Genomic DNA, 20,294 nt, shown 5'->3' on the forward strand with positions numbered 1-20,294 from the left:
AAGTCATTTTTCAGATCGCCTGGTGGAAGGTAAATATTACAAGCTGTATGCACGTAATATCAACAATCTGCTTGTCATTTGTGATTCTTACGTGCTGAATACAATTTACAATTTCACGTTTTGCCAGTTTAGCTGGTTAGTTGTTAGCTGAGACCCAAATTGAAAGGCCACTCTTTGGCCTACCTCTCCCTTCTTTCAATGCAAAATGTTGCATATCTGTCAAGCTCTAGATCCTCCAGGGGCCAGGTTTCCTAAAAGCTGCAAATACTGTAGGATTTAACAAATGAAACCCAGTCACTGTCTTCTATCTTTGGACTCATCCCGCTATATTATAACTCTGCATTTGTGCAAACCAGCTCTCTTTCAGAGTGGGTTTTAATTCCAATGCTCAGAACTGCTAGAGCCCATGTTAAAATCACGCAGAGCGGTTGCGAGTGGCCATGGGCAAATGGGTACACTGCTCATAGATTGGTGAAAAGTTGGGCTATATAGGCTCATGCCTGATGGATTATGCATTGATTATGGCTCAACTGCATGGACAGTGGAAGCAGGTACTAAATAGTTTTTGGGGAGCACTGGGCATAGGGTACATGAATCTAACGTCTGCTGCTAGGTTAAAGCTCTACTGGCATGAGAGTCATGTTTGCAAGATTACTTGTGCGCTGTGGGTTTGTTTCCCATTTGCCTTCCTATGTGGCTGAGCTATGTATGACCAGTTGGGAGTGTGATAGAAGATAAGAAAACAAGTTACTTACCTGTAACTACAGTTATCCAGTATTGGTATCTTTCATAGATTCACATGCCTGAATCATTCCCCGTCGTCGAGGCGGGAGTCCCACGGTAAATTATATATATATAGCAGTGCCTAAAAACCATTAGTAGTAGGCTAGAAAAGGATATAGGCCCAACTAGGCCCAAAACTTAGCAGCCTATCTACCTCATTATGTAAAAAGAACTGAAAATGTAGCCTCAGCCAATCAGCTAACCTCACCCTCTAGAACCTTCCCAGCCCAGGCAGTTCTCCTCAGATTTTCCCAGCACAAGTGAGAAGTAGTATCCATAATAAGAACTGCCCAGCCGGGGAGGAGGGTGGGTGCATGTGAATCTATGAAAGATACCAATACTGGATAACTGTAGTTACAGGTAAGTAACTTGTTTTCTTATCCAGTATTGGGGTATCTTTCATAGATTCACATGCCTGAATCAGAATAGCAAGCAGTAATAACCATAACTGTCGGTAGAGGAAGGTGGGAGACAATCCAAACCATATATCCCCACACAACCTGGAAGGTACTAGAGCAAGAACATATTTCAGTACATATGCATAATCATGACAATACCTTCATATAATATATATATCTATATATAGAGTATTAAAACAGTAGTTTAGCACAAATGTAGCAATAGAAACAAGAAAAAACCATAAAAGGCTGACCTCAGTGAAGAAGATGCTGCAACACTGCTTCTCCCACTGACGTATCCTCATGTAGCACCGGCTGCAGGCAATAGTGCTTGGTAAAAGTATGCACACTTTTCCATGTAGCAGCACGGCAGATGTTTTCCAGGGTCACCCCTGCAAATAGGGCTGTAGACGCTGACATCATCCTGGTGGAATGCGCCTTAACCGTTCTTGTCAGGGGCTTGTTCGCTTTCTCATGACAGAAGACAATGACAGAGGAAAGCCATCTGGCTATAGTTGCCTTCGTCACTGCCTGACCACGTGTAGCCTGGCCATAAGCTACAAACAGTTGGGTAGATTTGCGCAAATCTTTTGTCTTTTGTAAATAGAATTTGAGGCATCTTTGGACATCCAAGGAATGCAGCATCCTTTCAGCTGGAGTCTTGGGGTCTGGAAAGAAAGTTTTGAGTTTCACCGGTTGATTGATGTGAAACTGGGTCGGAACTTTGGGAATAAACTTAGGATGAGTTCTAAGTGTCACACAATCTTTTGAAAAATGTAGGAAAGGTTCCGATATAGTGAACGCTTGTAACTCACTTACTCTCCGGGCTGAAGTGAGGGCCAACAAAATAGCCACTTTCCAAGTCAAGAATTTAAGTTCTGATTTATGAATTGGTTCAAAAGGCCTTTTCAGCAATTGAGATAACACAATATTGAGATCCCACTCAGGAGGAGGAGGCCGCACTGGAGGGAAAACTCGAAATAATCCTTTAAGGAACTGTTTAATTAAAGAGGAAGAGCACAAAGATGGTTTGTTGTAACTCTTTCTGAATCTGGATATGGCAGCAAGGTGAACTTTGATAGAAGAAAAAGCGAGACCTGATCTGGCTAGAGACAGCAGATAAGGCAGAATCTTCTCTGGAGGAGCCTGTAGTGGATGGACGTCACGCTCCCCGCACCATAAACAGAATCTCTTCCATTTGAAGCGATAGGTTCTGATGGTAGATTGTGCACGAGCCTGAGATAGAACAGCTCTACAGTCCGGAGAAATCTCCAGGTCCTTAAACTCTAGGAAGTCAGGAGCCAGGCGTGCAAGTGCAGCGACTGAGGATCTGGATGAAGTATTTGTCCTTCCTCCCTTGTCAGCATTGAAAGTGTCGGCTTGAGGCGCAGTGGAGGTTGATGGGAGAGTATCAGAAGCTCCTGGAACCAATACTGTCTCGGCCAGCGAGGAGCAATCAGGATTAGAGAGCAACGCTCTCTCTTCATTTTCTGTAGAACCTTTGGGATGAGAGGAATCGGTGGGAAGGCATACGCAAAGATTCCGGTCCACCTCATCAACAGGGCATTCCCTCTCGATCCTTGCTGGTGGAACCTGCTGGCAAAGTATATGCATTTGCTGTTCTGTTGCGTGGCAAACAGGTCCAGTGTTGGTGTGCCCCAGAGCTGGAAAATTGTTTCCACTTGTCGTTGTTCGAGCTCCCACTCGTGACATCCTGTGAACAATCTGCTGAGATCGTCGGCCAGAGAATTCTGAATTCCCTGAACATGCTCCGCTCTGAGGGAAATTTTGTGATGGAGTAACCATTCCCACATTTCCTGCGCTTGAAGAGACAGGGCTAGAGATTTTGTGCCCCCTTGCTTGTTTACATAAAACATGCTGGTGGTGTTGTCCGTGCGCACCAGCACTGCAGAGCCTGCAATTCTTGGCAGGAAGGCTCGCAAAGACAGAAAAATGGCCCTCAACTCGAGGCAGTTGATGTGTTTGTGCTTGTACTGATGGGACCACCGTCCCTGCACTTGAAGGTCTTGGAGATGGCCTCCCCAACCCTCCATGGAGGCATCTGTCGTCAGAGTAAATTCCGGTAGGGTCTGAAGAAAAGTGAGCCCCGGAGACAAATTGTTCTTTGCCGCCCACCATAGAAGAGCTTGTCTCATCTTGGGCGTGACCCTGATTCGGTCCTCGAAAGATCCGTCTTTCTGCCGCCACTGTCGATGCAATTCCTCTTGGAGAGGCCTCATTCTGAGTCGAGCCAGTGGAACTAGATGGAGTGCAGAGGAACACATCCCCAGCAGGGAAACAAACTGTCGGACCGAAAGAGACTTTTTTGACCGTATTTGACTTGCCAGCTTTGTGATCTTGTCCTGACGAATTTGGGTCAAGAAGGCCTTGCACTGAGAAGTGTCCAGTACTGCTCCTAGGAACGTCAGAATTTGTTTGGGTTGCAGTTGAGATTTTTTGACGTTGAGGGTCAGGCCCAGATTCGAGAACAGTGATAGAGCACTTTTGACCGATTGTCTTGTTGAAGTTTTTGTTGGACTCTTTATTAACCAATCGTCGAGGTACGGGAATACTTGGATTCCCTGTGACCTCAACGCAGCTGCAACCGGAACTAGAGTCTTGGTAAAGATTCTCGGTGCAGATTTCAGGCCGAAAGGGAGCACCTTGAATTGAAAATGGACACCAGCCACTGTGAATCTCAGAAACTTGCGGTGGTTTGGATGAATGGGAATGTGGAAGTAAGCGTCTTCCATATCCAGGGAAGCCATGAAATCGCCTTCCATGAGGCAATTGAGGACATCCGTGAGCGTCACCATGCGGAAACTCTGCTTTTTCAGATATTTGTTTAAGTTTCGTAGATCCAAAATTGGACGCCACTCTCCTGAAACCTTTTCCACAAGGAAGAAGCGAGAGTAAAACCCCTGATTTTTCTGGGGTGTTGGAACTTTTTCTATCGCATTTTTGTGTAGCATCTTCATGGCTTCCATGTATAACAAATGAAGACGAGGAGGGGAGGGACCCCTGGGCGGTGACGTTGGAGGTTTCTGCAAGAACTCCAGAGTGTGTCCGTGTTTGACTATGTCCAGAACCCACCGATCTGAAGTTATTTTCCGCCACTGTTGATAAAAGGCGGAGATCTTGGCGCCCACGGGGAGGGAAGGAAGGGAGGATGGTGTCCGGCAAAACTCACTGGCGTTTATTTGAATCGCGTCCCTGGTAGTTAGAACGTCGTTTCCCTCCTTGACGAGAGAAACCCGCTGACGATGACTGCCGATAGGACTGTTGGTAGTACGGCTTATTTTGAGGTTGATACTGGCGGTTTTGCTGATTTTGATAATGTCCTCTGGAAGAAAAACCACGGCCTCTTGCTCCCCTGAAAAAACCTCGCTTATACTGTAGTGTACCAAGCGATTTGGCCGTATCAGTATCCGTTTTGATCGCAAGCAATGCTTCATCTATGTGCTTGCCAAACAATAACTCGCCATCATAGGCCATGTCAAGTATTTTGGTCTGAACTTCAGGTCTGAAAGAAGTCGCCTTGAGCCATCCTTGCCGTCTGAGAACTGCCGCTCCGGCCAATTGTCTAAAGGCTGTATTAGAGACATCGAGGGCGCAATCGATAATCTCAGAAGCTGCCCGCTCGCCTTCCATGACAACCTTCCTGACCTCTTCAACACGGTCATCGGGAACCAGGTTGATGAATTCCGACAGATCTGACCACATTTGTCTGTCATAACGCGCTAAAATTGCCAAAGAATTAGCAATCTTAACAGTAGCAGCGGCATTAGCTGAGAACTTCTTCCCAATCGCATCCAATCTCCTGCCCTCTTTGTCTGGAGGTGTTGAAATTGGTGCAGCCGGGTTCTTGGATCGCTGTTGAGCCGCTTGTAAAATCACTGAATCAGGACGTGGATGACCAATCAAACATGAAGGAGTATCCGGTGGTGCTCGGTACTTCTTGTCGACTCTTGGAAGAACCGCCGGGATGGAAGCTGGCGTCTTCATTATATTAACCCCTTCTTTCCAAATATAATCAATGATAGGGATAGATCTGGATACCCTTCTATACCCTTCTTTGAAATCATGAAGAAAACAGTCAGTCTGCTCAACCGAAACTGTAATTGCAAATCGAGCAGCTGCCCGGTGCATGATGTTATGAAAACCTCCTATGTCTTCTGGCGGAGAATCTGAAGGTTGTGGCAAATTAGGAGAGGGCATAGGAATGATGTAATCATTCCATGGTTCCGTAGGCGTGGAATCCGGAAGTTCCCCATCCTCTCTTTCATCCTCATCTGGAGAGGAGACGTCAACATCATGACCTCCAGTCCCGGGGTCAACATCCTGCCTTGGAGAGTGCGAAGGATGTGGCGGGGAATTTATCGGCATGTCTACTGGCACAGGATTTGGAATAGGCAGAGTTGGTGGAAACCTCTGACGATAATCAGCCAGCATGGCCTGTAAATCATGAATTAGAAAAGACGGAAGATGAGTTGTGTCTTCTGCGTGTTGTTGCTCCTGGTGATAAGGAGTAGCTAAATTTTCCTGATAGTAATGAACCTCATCATCATCTTCATCCTCTTGATATTTTATGTGTAACTGGGAAGGGTGATGGGCCACTCCAAAAGGCCCGTCATCATCCCCTTCATCATCAGAATCTGCCTCCACGTAGTTTTCCAAAATATGCGAAGGCAAGAGGGGAGACAAATGAGAGTAACTCTGCCTCTGAAATGATTTCATCTGGAAATGGGTATAAGGTACCCTTACCGGAGATGTGGGCAATAAATGCGTAGACGGCACATTCAAAGATGCCAGCGCTGCTGTCGACGGTAGAAGTGAAACAGATGTGTGAGTTGCCGGTACTGTCGTCGACGGAATCGTCATTGGTGTTGTAATCGTCGACGAGGACTTTTTTGAAGGCGTCCTAGTAGACGAATCCGTCGACGGACTCTTCGTCGTCGAGCTTGTCGTCGATGGAGCTGAAACCGTCGTCGACGGGCTTGTCGTCGACGGGCTCTTCGTCGACGGGCTCTTCGTCGACGGGCTCTTCGTCGACGGGCTCTTCGTCGACGGGCTCTTCGTCGACGGGGTCTTCGTCGACGGGGTCTTCGTCGACGGGGTCTTCGTCGACGGGATCTTCGTCGACGGGATCTTCGTCGACGGGATAGTGGAAGCCTTCGTCGACGGGGGGGCCGTCGACGAGAGCGTCGACTGAAGCGATGACGAATGCTTCGTAGATAGTGATTTGGTCGTCGACGGAAGACTCGTCGACGACGAGCTTTTCTTCGATGATTTTTTCTCAGAAGAAGAAACCATGACGGACATCACAGGAGAAGTAATTGCTGAGGTGGTAACAGTACTTGAAGTAGAGGACGTAGAATAGGTGGTGACAGTGAGAGAGGACACCAAAGAGACAGCTTTAGTGCGGACTGTACTCACAGTTGAAGACTCTGTTGACGCAGCACTCTTTGTGGACTCAGAGGGTTTATGAGAGAATTTAGGTTTTTTCAATCTCTCAGGAGAACACCTCTCTTTGGAACTGGCTCTCTTACTTGAGGTAGAGGCTCTGTCCTCGTCATCTGTGGCAGACGACTTCAGCCACAAAAGAACTCTTGCCTCTCTATCCCTGATGGTCTTAGGAGGGAAGGTTCGACATATCCTGCAATCCTTCACAACATGTGAAGGATGCAAACAATAAATACAATCAGAGTGCTGGTCGTCCACATGTACCCTCTTCTTGAAGCAGGAACCACAAGCCTTGAAAAGAGCCTTCTTTTCAGACATCTTGAGAGAATAGAAGAAATTTTGAAGAAAAACTGAGTAGGCACTCAGGGAGACTCCCTTACACACGAAGTGCGGTGAAAATCTGAGGAGAACTGCCTGGGCTGGGAAGGTTCTAGAGGGTGAGGTTAGCTGATTGGCTGAGGCTACATTTTCAGTTATTTTTACATAATGAGGTAGATAGGCTGCTAAGTTTTGGGCCTAGTTGGGCCTATATCCTTTTCTAGCCTACTACTAATGGTTTTTAGGCACTGCTATATATATATAATTTACCGTGGGACTCCCGCCTCGACGACGGGGAATGATTCAGGCATGTGAATCTATGAAAGATACCCCAATACTGGATAAGTATTCCGTAGAAAGAATAGTACAATTTAAATCATCTGTTTGAGGAGTGCCTAGCTGCCAATGTGCCTGATATAACGGACATGCCAAATGGGTAGATGGGGATGTTTTCAGTTTAAAAATGTATGTGTATGGATGGAGCAAAGAGGGGGGGGGAATTACCCTTACTCTAACAATAGGCCTCTTCCCAGATAGGAGTCAGTGGGACTTATTTCCACTGAAAGAAATCCAATTTCATTTCCTGAGCAGGACTACAGGTCACACACACAGAATGTGCTCCCGATATAAAGGCTATTGGCATAAGATGGTTTCTGTGGATGTTGTGAGATATGAACAATTCAGTTCATGAACTGAAAAAATACTAGGTCGAGTCGTTTCATTATATCATAGAGGAAAATACTTTAGATCTATGCAGTTGATCGACTGCACAGCACACATCCATGCTTAGTACTGTAATCCAACTCTGTTTAGGGCAACACATGTTGGGCCACTCCAGGTCCGACCTGAGGCAACAGGGAGCTACACTGCCATGATCTATGGCCTTCGTTCCACTTGGGGACAGAAAAGTATCATGGGTGTAACCTATCAGGAAGACCACTCTATTACTGTGAAACAATGTAAAGCTAGATTCTTGAATCTTCAAAATCAAAATCCGAATGTACAAATCAGAATGTACAGCTTGACATTCTACAAACCTGCTCTTTTTCCAGCATATCTGACTTTCGCAAAATTTTCATCGCATAAATATGACCAGTGTCTTTCTTCTGGACAAGACGCACCTAAAATGAAAGGAGATGACAAACAAATGCTTATTGCGGAACTGATGCAGTTGTTTGCTTCTCTGTTCTCATCGCCACGCTCCCTCAATGTACATTATCTTAAATTAAAAGTGAACACACGTTGCAAATGCCCCAACTTACAGAAAGGAGTTAAAGGAAAAGAATGTAAAATCGAAACGGGTGGTTTTAAAATGTATGAAGGAATGTATAGGCTGACCTCACTTGAATGACAAGAGGATGCTGAAAATTGACTAATTGGAATAATAAGTTCAACAGTACATAAAAGAAACAAAGCATTAAGGACAAATACTTCAGTCACCAACCTCTCCAAACGCTCCTCTTCCAATGACCTTTAAAGATTCAAAGTCTTCCAGTCCAAGACGTGTTCTCTTGAGCCGTAAAAACTCAGTTTCTTTACGGGCATGTTGCGACCTCCGAAGCTTTTTCTGGAGAAAACATGGTTTTATTGCTGGATTTTTAGTTGACCTTTGCAAGCTCACTTCACTGAAACATTTAAGTGTTAATAACATGTATAGTGCTACTTCTACAAAATATTTGGAAAAACAAAAAAACCTAGCATAAACAGTACTGCAATGGTAAAATAAATGACAGTCATGCTGATTTTTTTATTCTTTTTCCACTATCAATATATTCTACAAATGCAAATAAATGGATGCGACATGTCACTTATGAAAAAAACTTTTTTGAATAATCAGTCAGACATGATCTTAATAAAATTCTCCAAAACCATGTATTTTCTCAGATTAGAAGCGTTATATATTGCCCTTCTCTGCTATACAGACATTACCCTTCGCAAAACAAAACAAATACAGGCCCAGAGTGTCATTTTTTTTTGTTGAGTTTTTTTTTGGGGGGTGGGCTCTCTTGCTCCTACTACGTTGAACTAGAAATCTCTGTGAACGGGTCAAAGATGTTAAGGGCCATTTCGACAAAGTATTTCAGCCCAAGGGCAAAAAACCTCACTGGAAGACATGCACACTGTCCAATGGGACCTTTATTTTTATTTTTTGAGGTCGAGAGGACAAGATTTGTTTCTTTTAATTCTTACACTGGCAGCAGTCAACCAACGTAAGTGAACCTCTGGGTCGGTCTCCTTTCGGTAGCATAAACTAATGCACAGACATGTTCGCCCAGCGTTAGAAGTGGGCGGGGACGGAAGGGCACGGCGTGCCCCTACTTCTTAAAATTGTGTTAGTCCGTTCCCCTACTTCTTACTTTTGCTAGAGCGTACCGGGGACTGTAAAGTTGCCATACTTTAAAGTACACCTTCTTTTTCAGGCATGAGTGGTGCAACGTGAATATTCAGAAGGCCTCTGCACTGCGCCCGACCTCCTCCCCTTCCCCGCTGGGTCTAATGGGCCTGCAAAGTGAGACTGAAAGGGCCATCAGTGTAGCATAGTGCGAAAACGGCTACTCTGATGGCCCTGCGGCTGCTGTGAGCCCGTGATCACACCTCATTTGTGAGGACGCTGCCAGCAAATTTACATGCCAATTTAAAGCTGCTATTAGTTGGGTTTTGTGGCAGCGATATTCACAGTGTTTACCTGCGGAAGCAACGTTAATCAATGCCTACCAGACTGTTTCCCGGCAATCTCGGCCCGGAGGTGCACCGGGGCCGTTCTCACGCCACTTCTAGTTCTGTTGACATACAGGCCCCGGTGTAACACACACCATTCCAAAGATGTTTGAGAAACCCAAGGGCAAGAGTGGTTTTGCACCCATAACCAAACGAGTAAGCTCATATTTGGAAGCAGTATTTACACCACCTCCTGACCCATGTGCACATGATTTGGCAGATTTAATAATTGCATGTACTAACAGATTCGCCCCCCTGCAAAGCCCCATTGATAATGACACCATCTGTGCAGACAAATCTTTTCCAACTCAAGCAATGACAGCCCCGGCGTTTGACCCCAGTATTTAGGAGTCTGTTAGTGATTTAAGAAAATATTCCAATGTTCTGAAGTCTATGATTGGTGACCTTATGGGGATGATGAAGGGCATGAGCAGTGATGGGGCAGGAGAAGTGATGGGGCAGGAGAGGCGACAGGGCAGGAGAGGAGACGTGAAAGGAGAGGCAATAGGGCAGGAGAGGTGACCGGGCACAAGAAGTGACAGGCAGGTGACATGACAGGCAGGTGATGTGACGGGCAGGTGATGTGACGGGCAGGTGAGGTGATGGGGAGGAGAGGTGACGGGGCAGGAGAGGTGACGGGGCAGGAGAGGTGACGGGGCTTGAGTTAGAGCAGTAACCGGGTGTGAGCGGTGAAAGGACAGCAGCGGTGAAAGGACAGGAGAAGTGAACGGGGCAGGAGCAGTGAACGGGGCAGCAGAAATGAACGGGGCAGCAGAAATGAACGGGGCAGGAGCAGTGAACGGGGCAGGAGCAGTGAACGGGGCAGGAGCAGTGATAGGGTAGGAGCAGCGACAGGGCAGGAGAAGCGACAGGGCAGGAGAGGAGACGTGGAAGGAGAGGCAACAGGGCAGGAGAGGTGACCGGGCACAAGAAGTGATGGGCAGGTGACATGACAGGCAGGTGATGTGACGGGCAGGAGAGGTGACGGAGCAGGAGAGGTGACGGGGCAGGAGCAGTGAACAGGACAGGAGCAGTGAACAGGATAGGAGCAGTGAACAGGACAGGAGCAGTGAACAGGACAGGAGCAGTGAACGGGTAAGGAGCAGTGAACAGGGCAGGAGCGGTGAGCGGGGCAGGAGCGGTGAACAGAGCAGGAGCGGTGAGCGGGGCAGGAGCGGTGAACAGGGCAGGAGAGGTGACGGGGCATGAGCTAGAGCAGTAACCGGGTGTGAGCGGTGAAAGGACAGCAGCAGTGAAAGGACAGGAGCAGTGAACGGGGCAGGAGCAGGTAACGGGGCAGCAGAAATGAACGGGGCAGCAGAAATGAACGGGCCAGGAGCAGTGAACGGGGCAGGAGCAGTAAACGGGGCAGGAGCAGTGAGCGGGGCAGGAGCAGTGAGCGGGGCAGGAGCAGTGATAGGGCAGGAGCAGCGACAAGGCAGGAGAAGTGACAGGGCAGGAGAGGAGACGTGGAAGGAGAGGCAACAGGGCAGGAGAGGTGACCGGGCACAAGAAGTGACGGGCAGATGACATGACAGGCAGGTGATGGGATGGGCAGGTGAGGTGATGGGCAGGAGAGGTGACGGGGCAGGAGAGGTGACGGGGCAGGAGAGGTGACGGGGCAGGAGAGGTGACGGGGCAGGAGAGGTGACGGGGCAGGAGAGGTGACGGGGCAGGAGAGGTGACGGGGCAGGAGAGGTGACGGGGCATGAGCTAGAGCAGTAACCGGGTGTGAGCGGTGAAAAGACAGGAGCGGTGAAAGGACAGGAGCGGTGAAAGGACAGGAGCAGTGAACTGGGCAGGAGCAGTGAACTGGGCAGGAGCAGTGAACGGGGAAGGAGCAGTGAACGGGGCAGGAGCAGCGACAAGGCAGGAGAAGTGACAGGGCAGGAGAGGAGACGTGGAAGGAGAGGCAACAGGGCAGGAGAGGTGACCGGGCACAAGAAGTGACGGGCAGGTGACATGACAGGCAGGTGATGGGATGGGCAGGTGAGGTGATGGGCAGGAGAGGTGACGGGGCAGGAGAGGTGACGGGGCAGGAGAGGTGACGGGGCAGAAGAGGAGACGGGCAGGAGAGGTGACGGGGCAGGAGAGGTGACGGGGCAGGAGAGGTGACGGGGCAGGAGAGGTGACGGGGCATGAGCTATAGCAGTAACCGGGTGTGAGCGGTGAAAAGACAGGAGCGGTGAAAGGACAGGAGCGGTGAAAGGACAGGAGCGGTGAACAGGGCAGGAGCGGTGAACAGGGCAGGAGCAGTGACGGGCCAGGAGAAGTGACGGGCCAGGAGAAGTGACGGGCCAGGAGAAGTGACGGGCCAGGAGAAGTGACGGGCCAGGAGAAGGGAGGGGTCGGGGGAATTGACGAAGCAGGAGTGTTGATCGAGCATGAGCAGGAGTACTGACTGGACAGGAGCAGTGAACGGGGCAGGAGCGGTTAACAGGGCAGGAGCGGTTAACAGGGCAGGAGCGGTGAACAGGGCAGGAGCGGTGAACAGGGCAGGAGCAGTGACGGGCAGGAGAAGTGACGGGCCAGTAGAAGTGACGGGCCAGGAGAAGGGAGGGGTCGGGGGAATTGACGAAGCAGGAGTGTTGATCGAGCATGAGCAGGAGTACTGACTGGACAGGAGCAGTGAAAGGGCAGGAGTAGGCGTTTCCCAGGGCGACTGGAAGGGTAGGGGGCCAGTTTAGTTTGGGGGGAACGGTTTTGTACAAGTGCAGGAGTTTTAAAAACACTGCAAAGTTATTTGTGTATTCAGCAGGTTTCGGTCAACAATACAAGTGCCAAGATAACTTTGGTGATCAATGTACCTCCTGGAGGGAGATGGGAGCATGTTTTGTCTAGTGGCTATTTTACTCATCTAAGGTAGTGCAGAGGGGTAATATGCCTGCTGCAAAGAACATGTACCATGCATATCAAAGAGCAATATGTTATGTGTATAGTTCAGTGGGTACTGCTTTGTGTTCACTTCCCGAATGAAAGGACACTTGAATACATATGGCCTGGCAGTTCGGGCTGGACTGTTCACATTGGGCGCAGGATCAAGACTGATTTGCATATGGCTGGGTCCAAACTGGAATGGCATGGTGAGCAAAAAACGATGGATTTAAGCCCCGATATCTGAACTGGGTTGAATGTATGACCTTGTTCTGCATTCTGTCCATCAATTGTTCTTTTTGCATTTGTCACCCCGAGTGGGACAGGTATGCTCAGACATGAGTCCTGTGCTCTCCATGCCAATGGAATCAAGCTATCCTGGCTGATGAGGGCTGAAAGCCCGAAACCGGTCCTAGGATGCTTGTTTCCAGTCCAGGGTGGACCTGGCCTGGCAGTTCGGGCTACACTGTTCTCATTGGGCACAGGATCAAGACTGATTTGCATATGGCTGGGTCCAAACTGGAATTGCATGTGAGCAAATAAACAATGGATTTAGGCCCATCTCTCTGCACTGGGGTGAATGTATGATATTGCTCTGCATTCTGTCCACCAGTTGTTCTTTTTACTATATTATGATTGAGCAGCTAGCTGGCTGACATGAATATGAAGGAGCCTTTGTGGGTTTCTGTGAGTCTAGATTCTCCTGAAGAGTCCCTTTCTCTTCTGAGCCCTGCTTAACACATGTGTATAGGAGGAGCCCTGCATTCATGACCTCAATGTTTGAGACAAAAAATAATCATGGATTTCTGAACAATGAGAGTAAAAGCATTAAGGTAACATGTTGTTCCTGCTTATATTTCACATGCTTTACATAAACCTGTATTCCCTATGAGTGTTTGCTTTTTCCTGAATTAAACCTCAAATAAACATATCCATTCTTTTAATTAAATAACGTTATAAGCGGTAACTGGTCAGTGAAATGCTAAACGTACTAAAAATTGGTATGTTTTGCTATTTCTAGCCACACCCCTGACTCCGCCCACTGATTCAATCTTCGGTTGATCCCGCCCCCTGATTCTCCACCCACAGTTCCCCTACTTTTTTTTCCCCACTTCGACCACTGTGTTCGCCCTATACAAAACAGTGGAGGCGAGGCTGGTAAAACATTAATGGCCATAGAGGCAGGAATCTCAAGTACGATTAATGATGCTTTTGCCTTGTAAAAGATGGGACAAAAGCACTAGGACAACAAAAGTTTTAGTGAAACTGCCACTTCAATTTCAGTACAGTAGGTATGCACTGTAGTCGAACAAGTAATAATCCCAAAACATAAATACAGATAGGAGAAGATTAATTCAGTCCTTAACCACATCCAGTTGAGGAGCTCAACAGACTAGAGACTAGAGCCCCTTGAAAGTAAAAATGTATCCAAACATCAGTCCACAAAGCAAACGTGACAGCACATTTGTGCGACCAGGTGTGAGAAGGATTTGACTCCAGTTGAAGATCTTTGTCATACAGATAAAAATGTCACTTCCTTGTTCTATAAGGCACATCCGCGATTGTGGCACTAACAGTTATGAATCAATGCGCGAAACTCAGTCACCCTATTGTGTTTGACTCGGCAGACCTGCTCATACACATGCATCCAGTGCTAGCATCTGATCGTTCAAAACTCCTGCATATAAATGAAGACGTGGCTGAACCGGAAGAACTAAATTACACTGTAAAAGTACAAGCATGCAGCCTTCACTCGGCGACGGATGCGTTAACTCTGACTGTGTACGAATCCAAGATCGACTAGGATGTGACCACTGTTCCGGATTAATCTACTTAAAAGCCTTTCCCAATATTTGCTATATAGCTTAATCATCGGAGTTGATCAGTAAGCTCCTCAAGGGATCTAGATCAACTAAACTGGCCCGGACAATAGTAGTTAATCGGAAAGGGCAATTGAGTAAACATTACTGACTCCAACTAATAAAAAAATGTATACATATAACAGTAGGATTTATGCATATCGCGCTAGCATGAAGTACCCCAACCTTGCTAAACCGGGCTTTCCCATTCTTTGTTATTACTGTGAAATGCAATTACCACAGTCAGCCAGTCAAAGATGCTTTATTCGGTTAGTTTTAAAACCATAAAAGCATACTACAATTTTGTACCAAGCGTTATAAAACCATTTGTTATGAATTAAGAATAATGACAAATTACATAACATTTTAAAAACACAATACACATGTTCAAATTCATATTGGGCGAATTTCATAAAAACATATTGCTAATCTAAGACATTACAAACATACAATTAATTCAGTTAAGTGCATTTGGGCCAGTTATACCTAGCCTATATTTTCTCATAATTCCTACGGCTGCGGTGAGGAAGCTAGCAACACTAAAAATTTCCCACACATTTGATAATAGCTGGAGATAAAGAAGTGCTGGCTTCGCCTGAAGAAAACCTTTATTAGCTAGGATTGGAAGGATAAAACGCTTCCTAATAACGGTAAAGTGCTTGCAGAAAAGAATAAAATGCATTGTGTCCTGAGTGGAGGAATCATCACACAAACAAACCCCCAATTCCTCCACCCTCTTCCATCTTGGTGACTCTGCAAGAAGGAAATGAACTTGATTCAACCTAAATCAGGTCAGTAAGAATAGATGATTGGGGTTTGTAACAATAACCAGATAAGGTTCAATGGTCAAGACAGTTTTCCGCAGTTGATGGGCTCTTACCGTTGGCTTTACCAGTTCCCTATCTTCTCTAGCTATGGCAGCCATTAAAAGATATGAATACTTGACCCGTTTGATGTCCCCCTTCGACAGTTTCTCGGGCTTTTTATATAGCTCAGGTCGGCCCAATTGCACTGACATGTTATGGACATATCTGAGACACGGGATGCGATTCCCATGATCATGAGCCAAACCATCTCTAAAGATTTCCTGGTTTAGCCCAAGTTCTGGTTTCAACCAGGTCGAGATCCATTTTAAAAGGGGTGGCATGGTATTTTGATCCTCCACGAAGCTAGCTTCACACTCCTGATGGACGAAATAACCAGCTGTAGATTGTGGGACACAATATTTTTCTAAGAAACTTATCCTCCACCGCCTGGATTGCTTTCACGTTCCTAATTCCCCAAATGTCAGCACCATACATTGCGAGGGAGACGCATTTCGCTCCGTATATTTTCAAGAGGGCTTCCATGGGTCTTGCCCCCAAATTACGTGCAAAGCCCAAAACAGCAGATGTCGATCTCGCCAAAACATTGCTTTTGGCTAAGATTTGTGGAGAACAAGAGCCTTGATCGTCAGTCAAGTCGGAGGCATACCAGGATCAAACACCATATCACAACCTTCTTCTGCATATTGTGTAAAAATGTGCTTTACATCAATATACTTTGCTTTTTAATATCACTACTAACAAGGGACCACTTAACTAATTCCTCAACAATATACCCAAGCCTTTAATCAGCTAGTAGATCCCCTCTTTTCTTATGAATGTGCTATAGAATTTGCGAACTACAACAAATTGTACCACTGTAATTAGACTGAGCCATTTTATACACAAGTGGGCTGAATATGCACTGAACCAGCATTAAAAAGCATACCCGCTGTTCCTGCATCGGCTCAAAGGCTTTCATGACCTTAGACGAGCGAGCCCAAGACACGGGCACGATCAATGCCACTCTACTGTCGACCTCAAAGTGATGAAGGTATTAAACATCAGACTGAAGTAACATGCAGGTCTCAGGAATGCACACAATCCACGGAGCTAATTCACAGACTAGAGTCACTGGCAATGTCTCCCTCCACGCCTCAGGCATGCGGTTTAGGCATACGGGTTTATACAGGACCCGAAAGTTCACCAGACACGTTAGATGTGCTATTTGGCTCTTAACAATTTCACTTAATACTTGTCATAATATGTTACCTCTATTGGTTTGTGGCGCTGCATATTTCTCATACAAAAAGGCTTGAAAATGCAGAACGTACTTTGTACCAAGTAACAGATGTGTACATCAGACTTACGTTATCGGAAATAAGAAACTTCTGCAGCCTACATCGTTTGAACTGAGACGCCGTATGTAGCAAAATATAATGTTACCTTTCACACAGGAAAATAAACTTCTGCTTAATGTACCAACGTATCCACTAGATGGCAGTGTAGATAAAAACTGAAACATATATTCACTTTATTTTGTAACTAGCACCCATAGGAAAGTTTAACAGTACTGCAAAAAACGGCTCACAACGCTGCTTTATGTGATATGGTACAAGTCTGTGGAGTAATTTCAGGAACTGGTGTTAAAAATCGCGACGAGCATGCGCGCGTGTATCATTAATGGGGTGGGGTACATTCATGGGGTACATTCCCGAGTTCGGAACATTTTGATTTTCAGTCAGATTTGAATAGTTCAAGACGTTATTGGCTGGAAACTGGATGAATTTTGTACCCCGCCACCTTGAACATTTTGAACTAGGACACAATTGCAAATTTAACACCTTGGCGGAAAACCCCACCACAAAGGGGGAGCACTATGACAGGTGCCGACCCACGAGGCGTGCTGAGAGCACTCACTCATTATTAGCGTTAAAAAGGCAGTAATATAAAAATAGATACATTTGCCACAGTGGCATGGGTGAATGCAGTATATCAGGAAAAAAGACTCTTAAAAAGGTTATTGTTCAGCAAACAAAACTGGCAAACTCCCGAAATGCTACAGTTATAGTATGCAACATCATACACCAAATTATACCTCAAAAGTTTGCTTTTGGTCGTCGCCAAATGTATTAAGTCCATGTAGTCGAGGTGTAGCATTAAGATGAATGCTTTATTGATACAATTCTTAGCTGTAGGTAAATATCAAGCATTAAGTAGTACAGGGTAAAGAATCACAGGGAGCAGCTTCCTCGCTGACACTCCACACTCGGACAATTCCAACATTCATTACCTCACACTGGCTGAGCAGCAAGACAGAGAAGCAGGAAAGGTGCATTACACTAAAGATCAGCATACTACCCTTACGTGCAAAAAAAAAATACAGAAATAGTGTGCTGCATAGACTAACAAGTGAATTTCAGGAGATGTTTAGTTTCCAATTGGTTTAATCTTAAACATCCTTTAGTAGTTTACTCAACATTTAGATAATATATATTTACAATATAAATATATACAGAATATATATATATATATATATATATATATATATATATATATATATATATATATATATATATATACCCCCTTTCTGAGGAGCCACAGGGCATGCACGGGCTACTGGTCTCAACCGTGGTGGTCAATTCCTTTTACTACCCCCCCCCCCCATGAGGTTGAGGGTCTAGTAGTTGTCAGGCAAATCCCTGCCCCACCCTCTAACTTGTAACCTGAATGGAGTTGGGGGCGCTAGGTGGCGCCAGACCAAGATGGCCGCACTAGTGCGAGGCTCCCAAGCGACCGAGCACGTTTGACTATCCTTCAGTGATCCTGACTGCAAGAATCTGCTCGAAACCGCCTCCTACATCTGCTCCTCTCTGTGCTGATCACGGCGATACCACATCTGCCCCAGTTACCCTTGGATTGGCGGAGTTGGCGGCCAGAAGAAACCCGTGCGACTCGGGGAGCGACTGGCTGTGCACTCCTGGGCGGGCTTGCCTAGTCGGGAGGGTCCGGTGCTTTGCGGCCTTTGGCCTGACCCGCTGTGGTGCACTCTCCCCGCCTCGCTCTGGATCACTCCTGCAGGTCCGGTGGTTGCCTCTGCCGATGTGCCAGGTGAGGGCTGCCTGATTGCTGCGAGCCTCTGTTGCCCCCTCTCTCACTTGGCGCGGACCTCGACTCTTGCTGTACCCGCCATTTTGCCGGTGCGCTGCCCTGCAGCCATCTAGTGCCAGCCTCCTGGGCGTTCAGCGAGCCCTCCTGCAGTGCGCCGCCACCGCCGTCCGGAGCCTACCCGCCAGACATCGTGCTGCAACACGCCCGGGGGGCCGCCGACCATCGCAGCGGGTGAGTGCTGCTCTCTTTCCACAAGCGCTCGCAGCCCCCCCCCCCCCCTCCGGCTCGCGCTGCTTCGCGGCCTTCCCGGCCGGATCGTGAAGCCTGGCCCGCTGTGGTGTGCTCTCCCTGCCTCGCACCAGATCACTCCTGAACGCCCGTTGATCGCTTTAGCAGCTGTGCCTGTGAGGGCGGCCCGATTGCTACTAACCTCCGTGGCCGCCTCTCTCCCTCCGGACGGCATTGCCTTGTCTCTTGCTGGGTCCGCCCTCCTGTACGTTCAGCGAGCCGTGTGTGCCGGCCCTCCTGCAGTGTGCCGCCACCGCCGTCTGGAGCCTCCCAGCCTGACATTGTGCTGCTCCTACACGCCCGGGGGGGGGCCATCGGACAGCGCAGCGGGTGGGTGCTGCTCTCCATCTGCGATCCTCCGCAGCCCTCCTTCTCCCCCTCCCCCACTCTCCCCGGCCGGCGCTGCCCCTGTTACCTGCTGGACACACCGTCCTACAGGAGCTCTACCCTGCAGCCTGCCTGGACCGACCTCGTGATCATCTACAGGTCAGGTCTGCCGGCCTCCCCCCTGCTGCTGGGTCGGTTTTGCTATTTGCCGCTCCTGCTGCGGCCGGCCTCCCTCCCACTGCTCTGAGACCACCACCTGCCAGCCTCTCTCCTTTAAGTGGCAAGCGCTACATTGCTTGCATCAACTGGGCTGCTTCTGCTGTCTTCACGGCGCAGGGGGTAACCTCCTAAAAGACTTGACCACCAGCCCCGCGCTCTCAGGCAGCCATTCGGGGGTCGAGGGGGACCTCTCTGCCCCTTGCCGAAGCATCCTGTTGTAATTTGGTGCTGCTAATCCGGACTGCGCATTGTCCCGTTCACATCAAGGAGGCCCGATTATGTTGGATTGATAACTCCCCCACCCCCCCCATCCACGTCTGCGGAACTCTGCAAGCAACACTGGTGTATCCCAGAGCGCCCCCACCCTGAGCATAGAAGCGAACGCGGCCTGACACGAGACCATAGCTGCCTGGGATCTCTGCGTGGGACATCGGTCCGCAGTACTACTGTCTCCCCCCCGTGCTAGCTCTTCACGCTGCCGCTTCCCGTTGGTTCCCCGCATTCAGACTGAACCTTTAGCCACGACTCCTTCCTGTTCAGACCCCACTGCGTTGGATCAATTGGGTGCTCATCTTTCCCTCTTCTGCTGGACCCCCCCGCGCTCTGGCGTCCACTTCCCCCACTACGTCGCGGACGCCCAGAAGAGACATGGGCCGCAATGATGCACGCCAGTCCAAAATACCCTTTCAATCCAAAAAACAGCCCAAACCAACGCTAGACCCTAACGGCAGCCCCCCTGCTCCGGCCCCTCCGGAGGAGGACTGGAAGACATTACTGTTGGGGATGAAACAAAGTCTATCCACAATTGACGCCAAAATAGACACCATCAATGTACGCATGGACAGCGTGGTCTCTAAACTGGAGCAACATGACAACCGAATTAAGGAAACAGAGGACAGAGTTTCGGTTCTCGAAGATGGGGCCACTTCCACGAGTAAACAAGTCACTCAAATGGACAGGTTACTTAAACTTATTGCAGATAAGAACGAGGACTTGGAAGCGAGGTCTCGTCGCAACAACGTCAGAATTTTGGGCCTTGCGGAATCCACCAACACTGGTAAAATGGCGTCATTCGTGGAAAACCTGCTAGTGGAACTATTTGGGAAGGAATCATTCTCCCCACACTTCATCAT

The 20,294-nt window shown here is 47.9% G+C and overlaps 1 protein-coding gene across 1 annotated transcript in view; it reads right to left on the reverse strand.

The window, feature by feature from the left end:
* Positions 1–20,294, reverse strand: part of STK38L (serine/threonine kinase 38 like) — a 339,803-nt gene that overhangs the window by 233,531 nt on the left and 85,978 nt on the right. Inside the window, exons 3-4 of the mRNA XM_086920198.1 lie at positions 8,407–8,529; positions 8,000–8,083 (exon numbers count right to left, since the gene is read on the reverse strand). Coding sequence (XP_086776324.1) covers positions 8,000–8,083; positions 8,407–8,529 — 207 coding nt within the window. The remainder of the gene's footprint in view (positions 1–7,999; positions 8,084–8,406; positions 8,530–20,294) is intronic.

Source organism: Lissotriton vulgaris, chromosome 1_1, assembly GCF_964263255.1.
Source record: "Lissotriton vulgaris chromosome 1_1, aLisVul1.2, whole genome shotgun sequence".
NCBI lineage: Eukaryota > Metazoa > Chordata > Amphibia > Caudata > Salamandridae > Lissotriton > Lissotriton vulgaris.